General features: G+C 35.9%; 1 protein-coding gene across 1 annotated transcript; it reads right to left on the reverse strand.

Moving 5' to 3' along the window:
* Positions 1–592: 592 nt before the first annotated feature.
* LOC129905226 (ATP-dependent DNA helicase PIF1-like) lies at positions 593–1675 on the reverse strand. The gene has a single exon (XM_055980666.1). It carries the CDS (start codon positions 1673–1675, stop codon positions 593–595), a length of 1083 nt encoding a protein of 360 aa, XP_055836641.1.

Genomic DNA, 1675 nt, shown 5'->3' on the forward strand with positions numbered 1-1675 from the left:
GTTTGAAAACAAGTGTTTGTTGTTTTGTGGTGGAATAAATTGTTGCTTTTTTATTTTTATTTAGTTGTGTTTTTATTCTAAAGTTTTTTTTTATCCCTAGGTTGATTTTAAATTCTTATTTGGAAGTGTTTTGGTTACACAAAAAGAGAGGCAGCAGTTCATATACCATTATTGGGTAATTTTTTGTTTCGGTGGTGAAGATTGAAGAAGCTGCGCGGCTTGCCTACCCGACGCCGACATACCGGTGGGCCATCAGATCTTGGTTGTTTTGTTGTTGTGGAGAAGGTGCAATATTTTTGCAAATTTAAAGGAAAAGGAGTAAGATCATTTCAATTTACCTACAAACATATTCTTTTTTATTTATTTTTATTTGCTCTTTACAAAAATCCATTCTATATTATTATTTTACTAGCTGACCCGGCAGACTTCGTTCCACCTTTTCTAATATTTATTTCTAGTTCTTGACTCAGTACCTTTTCCAATATTAACAAAAATCCGGTCACAACAACAAATGTAGTGTTAATAAAGAAGAATGAAGCGTTTTGTTATAAATTAAAGTAAACTTTATTTAAGTTAATAAATTATTATTGAATTAATCCCTGAGCGCAATAGAGTGCACAATATTTTTAGTTAGTCCGTCTGTAGCCAATACAAATAAACTTGATGGTTTTCCCACGCGAGAACATGCCACATTAAGTTGTCCATGGGAAAAGCAAGGCGTACCTAAATCTAAGCCACAAACGGATAACGTTTGGCCTTGTGACTTATTGATAGTCATTGCGAATGCCAATCTAATTGGGAATTGAATTCTTTTGAAATCAATTGGTACATCTGTGGGAATCATAGGGATTCGTGGCAGCAATACATTTTCGCCTCTGAACTTGCCATTCAAAATGCTGGCTTCGATAACGTTTTTCATTAATTTTTTAATTACCAATCTTGTGCCATTGCAAAGCCGTGTTGGGTTTAAATTTCTTAGTAAAATAACCGGAGATCCAACTTTCAATTTTAAATGGTGCGGTGGCATGCCTGGCATATCCAATGAATTCAGAAACTCATTCGGATAATTCACAGCTTCGTTTGGATCGCAAACGGTATCGACAGATTTATATGAGACCAGGTCCCCTGGCAACAACTCTTGTATCTTTGAATTTAATTCATTCACGTCCACATTTTTTGCTGCCAAAATCGCTCTTTCTGACAGCCACTCCAGATTTTTGTATTGTGTTTGTACATCGGGAAATATGTGGTGGATAAGAGTATTTTGCGTATTAATGATTGTGCAGAAATCCGGCTGTAATTTTATGCATCCCGTATTTTCATGTACAGGAACTTTGCCATTGCCAATATCTAATAGTTGTTTTGAAAAAATTTCGGCGTATGTATCCTGAAGCATTTGAACGCGCATGTTCACTGTGAGTTGTACTTTTTCAACATAACGCCAAAGTCGCGAAGATTTCAAGCATGCGTCTATTTCATCAGCATATGTTGAGCGTGGAATAACGGGAAGTGTTTGTCGAAAATCACCTGAAAGGAGTAACAGAGTGCCGCCAAATAGTTTGCCGTTGTTTTTTATATCCTTTAATGTTCTATCCAATGCTTCAAGCGAATGTTTGTGTGCCATAGTACATTCATCCCAAATGATAATTTTACACTGTTTTAGCACAGTGGCCAT

Source organism: Episyrphus balteatus, chromosome 1 (genome assembly GCF_945859705.1).
Source record: "Episyrphus balteatus chromosome 1, idEpiBalt1.1, whole genome shotgun sequence".
NCBI lineage: Eukaryota > Metazoa > Arthropoda > Insecta > Diptera > Syrphidae > Episyrphus > Episyrphus balteatus.

Coding starts and splice junctions, on each gene's coding strand:
- LOC129905226 (XM_055980666.1), bottom strand. CDS start 1,675: ATGGCCACTGTGCTAAAACAGTGTAAAATTATCATTTGGGATGAATGT.